This window comes from Mirounga leonina, unplaced genomic scaffold (genome assembly GCF_011800145.1).
Source record: "Mirounga leonina isolate KUSES-001 unplaced genomic scaffold, KU_Mleo_1.0 Mir_115, whole genome shotgun sequence".
NCBI classification, from domain to species: domain Eukaryota; kingdom Metazoa; phylum Chordata; class Mammalia; order Carnivora; family Phocidae; genus Mirounga; species Mirounga leonina.
Window position 1 is genome coordinate 77,746,649 of NW_023270268.1, and position 4,137 is coordinate 77,750,785.

At 47.2% G+C, this 4,137-nt stretch overlaps 1 protein-coding gene across 1 annotated transcript; it reads right to left on the reverse strand.

Annotated features, from left to right (window-relative positions):
* Positions 1-256: 256 nt before the first annotated feature.
* On the reverse strand, positions 257-1,575 carry LOC118000462 (prohibitin-2-like). Its single transcript, XM_034990184.1, has one exon. It carries the CDS (start codon positions 1,453-1,455, stop codon positions 583-585), a length of 873 nt encoding a protein of 290 aa, XP_034846075.1. The 5' UTR covers positions 1,456-1,575; the 3' UTR covers positions 257-582.
* Between the last annotated feature and the right edge of the window lie 2,562 nt (positions 1,576-4,137).

Below are 4,137 nucleotides of genomic sequence, written 5' to 3' on the forward strand. Positions count from 1 at the left end.
TAAATACTACAGATTTATTACACATGCCATTGTCAGGCTAGGTTTTTCCAGCTCTTGTTATTGTAAACTTGAGGAATTTACATTTGTCTCTGACATTTTATCTTGTTGGTTCACTCTTTTCAGACACTTTCGGCCTATGATTCAGCCATCAATAACAGTGCTTTCCAATCCTGGCTTCATATTAAAATCATCACGGAAATTTTTTGAGCATGAATATTTCTCCTGAGCTCTAGTCTCAAGATTATTATTATTTTTTTTTAAGTAATAAAAATTTATTGAGAATTCCTAGGATGGTGGTTATCGCCTCCCGACCTGGAGGGAGGAACCAACACTGTAGGCAATCACTCCGAAATCACACTGTCCCAACACCTCTGGCCGACACAGGGAGGAGCAAAATCATTCCCCAGAAAACTTGTCAGGCTTTGTTCATCCAAGAAGGGTTGGGAGGACAGATGCGGGAGGGACCATCACATGATACTGGGGGTGGGATGGGGGTGCGCTGGACCCCAAGCTGGCTCCTCAAAAACCAGGGGAGGAACAGATCCATTTCTTCTCTGGGAGTGGAGTTCCCGGTCACCAGGCTCATTTCTTACCCTTGATGAGGCTGTCACTGCCTCGGGTGAAACTTTCATCCTGTAGGTTCAGGACGAGGTTGTCAGCAGTGAGATAGATACGGTTCTGTGATGTGGCAATCGTCTTGGAGATGTTCTGGGCTGCCCGGATCTTGCGCAGTTTGATATAGCCAGGGTTCTTGCTCAGGGCTTCTCCAAGCATTTTGGCGGCCTCAGCCTGCACAATCTTCTGCCGCTGGTCCTGCTTTGCTTTTTCCACCAAAAACTGGGCCCGCTGGGCCTCCTGCTGAGCCACTTGTTTGGCTTCCACAGCAGCTATGTGTTCTCGGCTAAAGCTGAGCTCGGTGATGGCCACATCATCCAGAATGAGGCTGAAGGCCTTGGCTCTTTCTGTCAGCTCCCGCCGGATCAACAAGGATACCTGGGCCCGCTGGGTGATCAGCTGTGAGGCATTGAACTTGGCCACCACACTCTTCAGCACCTCGTTGACAATGGACGGCAGCACTCGCTCCTCGTAGTCTAGCCCTAGACGCTGATACATGCGGGGAAGCTCCATGGCATTGGGTCGAGACAGCACTCGCAGGCAGATGTTCACCATCTGCAGGTCTTTGGAGCCTGTGGGGGAGGAAATTTTTCGGGGTCTGGCCCGAATGTCATAGATGATGGGGTACTGGAACCAGGGGATCCTGAAGTGAAGGCCTTCGGCCAGTATGATGTCCTGCTGCACGCCACCGATCCGATTGAAGAAAATGGCTCTGTGCCCGCCTTCCACGGTGAACACGGGTTCGCGGACGCCGGCCCCCAGCAGCAGCTTCAGCGCCGTGCCCATGCCCCGGGGCCCGGAGGGCAGCCGTCCCGCTAAGTCCTTCAAGTTCTGGGCCATGTCCGATCCTGAGGCCGGCGGCACCAGAGGTCAGAAGCGGGTGCCGGCCCACCTCAGCCCCACTCCAGTTGGGAGATCGCACCCTTCACATGAGGGTCCGGGGCCCGCGGTGCTCGCGGGAGAGAGGGCACCGGAAGTGCGCTCCCTTCTTAGTCTCAAGATTTTGATTCATCTGTTCTCTGGTAGGACCCTGGAAACTACATCTAAAACATACATCTGGGGCGCCTGGGTGGCTCAGTTGGTTGGGCGACTGCCTTCGGCTCAGGTCATGATCCTGGAGTCCCGGGATCGAGTCCCGCATCGGGCTCCTTGCTCGGCGGGGAGTCTGCTTCTCCCTCTGACCCTCCCCCCTCTCATGTGCTCTCTCTCTCTCATTCTCTCTCTCTCAAATAAATAAATAAAATCTTTAAAAAAAGAGAGAGAAAAAGGGCGCCTGGGTGGCTCAGTTGGTTAAGCGACTGCCTTCGGCTCAGTCATGATCCTGGAGTCCCGGGATCGAGTCCCACATCGGGCTCCCTGCTCGGCAGGGAGTCTGCTTCTCTCTCTGACCCTCCCCCCTCTCATGTGCTCTCTCTCATTCTCTCTCTCTCAAATAAATAAATAAATCTTAAAAATAAAAAAGAAAAGAATAAAATTTATTGGGCGCCTGGGTGGCTCAGTTGGTTAAGCAACTGCCTTCGGCTCAGGTCATGATCCTGGAGTCCCGGGATCGAGTCCCGCATCGGGCTCCCTGCTTGGCAGGGAGTCTGCTTCTCCCTCTGACCCTCCTCCCTCTCGTGCTCTCTGTCTCTCATTCTCTCTCTCTCAAATAAATAAATAAAATCTTTAAAAAAAAATAAAATAAAAAATAAATAAAAAATAAAACATACATCTTAGGTGGTTATTAGTCAGCACATCCACCTGCATTTGGAAATCCAGGGTATACCACAACCTGCCCTGCTCAGTTTCACTTACACACTTGATATATATGATTTTTGGAGGAAACTGCCTGGAGGGTCAGAAGATATCTACATGGAAGGGCAGGCAATGACTTTCTCATGCCTTTTACGTTTTGTTTATGTTTGTTCTTTTGTAAAGCACTTACTTCCTCTTTCTATAAAACCATGTAGATACAACAACCTATAGGTGAGCAGAGCATCTGGGTTATCAGAAACATAGAAGCTTCAAAATGTTCTGTTTCTTTTCCATCAGGCAGCATCCTACCTGCCCATACCGGAAGTGTGCAATCTGGCCAAAAGGAGCATCCAATCTAAGAGCCCAGAGAAGTTGGCCATTTCCTTGGTCCATCACCATCTTATTTTCTCACTGTCACCCTCAGTTTGAGTAACTGGTAAAGGTCCAGTTGCATATGTCTTCTGCCTGAGGGATGATAACACACAGCTACTTGCTACTCCAATGCCCATGACAAACATGGCTAATCAATCACAGTCCTTTACCTGGCTAAGCCCAGGTGTGGCCTCCAAATCCTTCTCGAACTGGAGCCCAATTCAACCACTACCAATGTGAGCAAACATGTAAACTGAAACTTATTCACATCCTCAGTCCGGCCAGCACTTTACCCCTTCATTTTATAGGAAAGCCCCAGAGAGATGAATTTACTTGCCAAGTTCACACCGCCTTGTCTAAAGTGATCTGGGAGAATTCTTCCTGGAATACAAGGAGCCCTATGTCTTCCTTATTCTGTTCAGGATTCACTCATTCAGCACACACATACTGAGAATTCTCTATGGGCTAGGCAAAAACTGGGGAGGGGATAAAAGAAAGAAAAGGATGAGACATAGTCCTTTTTCTCATGCCTGAAGTCCAGTAAGAGAAGAGCTACCCAAAAATAATGACTCAAGATGGGTGGGGATGGGTGACGACAAGCTCAAGGGAAGAAAGATTCACATGATCATTGTTCTAAGGAAAGGTGTTCTCCTCTTTCAGTTAAAAAAGCACACTCAAATTTGCCATAAGAAAAAAACATGCTACATTAAATTCATGTCTGTGTCCAAGGATCCCATCAAATCTCCTGCCGGGTAGGGACCCTGTCGCTTTTATTATCTCAATAACACTTACCATAATACCATGCACACTCAGAATGTCACTCTACCCTCAGCCTAAATCTCCTTATACTTAAGTTCTGGGCGTATAAGAGCGTAAAGGCTTTTTAAAATGTCTTAGCTCTATGACTACTGGATTTCTTCATCTGTGTCTATGTTAAAAGGCTTTTCCCCACATTACTAAGGCTGTGGTCTACTTCTTATATACCTCTTAGACAAGAGTGTCCTTGTTACATAAATCCAGAGATCATTCCTCTGGCTGTTCAAGCCCTTGGAGGGCTACTCTAAGCCCCTGATTCATTGTTCTCAGAAATAGGCATTTCTGAAAACAAGTTGCCATTTTGTTTCTGGGGTCAGAGCTCAAATTTTTCTTATTGCCACTGGTGAAATGATATTCTGTTCTCCTTCCTCCATTTAAGTATAAAACATGCCCTAAAATATGTGCTAATTAATACATCTGTTTGTCTTACAGAGCAGTTGAAAAGCATCTATTTAAACTGTGATTCACATTTTGCCTTTCAGCCTGGCTGCAGATTTTTGTGCATGAATCAAATGAGGAGCCTGATTGCACTACTATTTTAAAGAGCCAATTAAAAAGTTCATTAAGTGATACTGGTGTGTTTTACTGCAGGTAATAAAA

What these genes read in the sequence shown, in the direction of transcription:
- LOC118000462 (XM_034990184.1), bottom strand. Translation starts at nt 1,455, where the DNA reads ATGGCCCAGAACTTGAAGGACTTAGCGGGACGGCTGCCCTCCGGGCCC.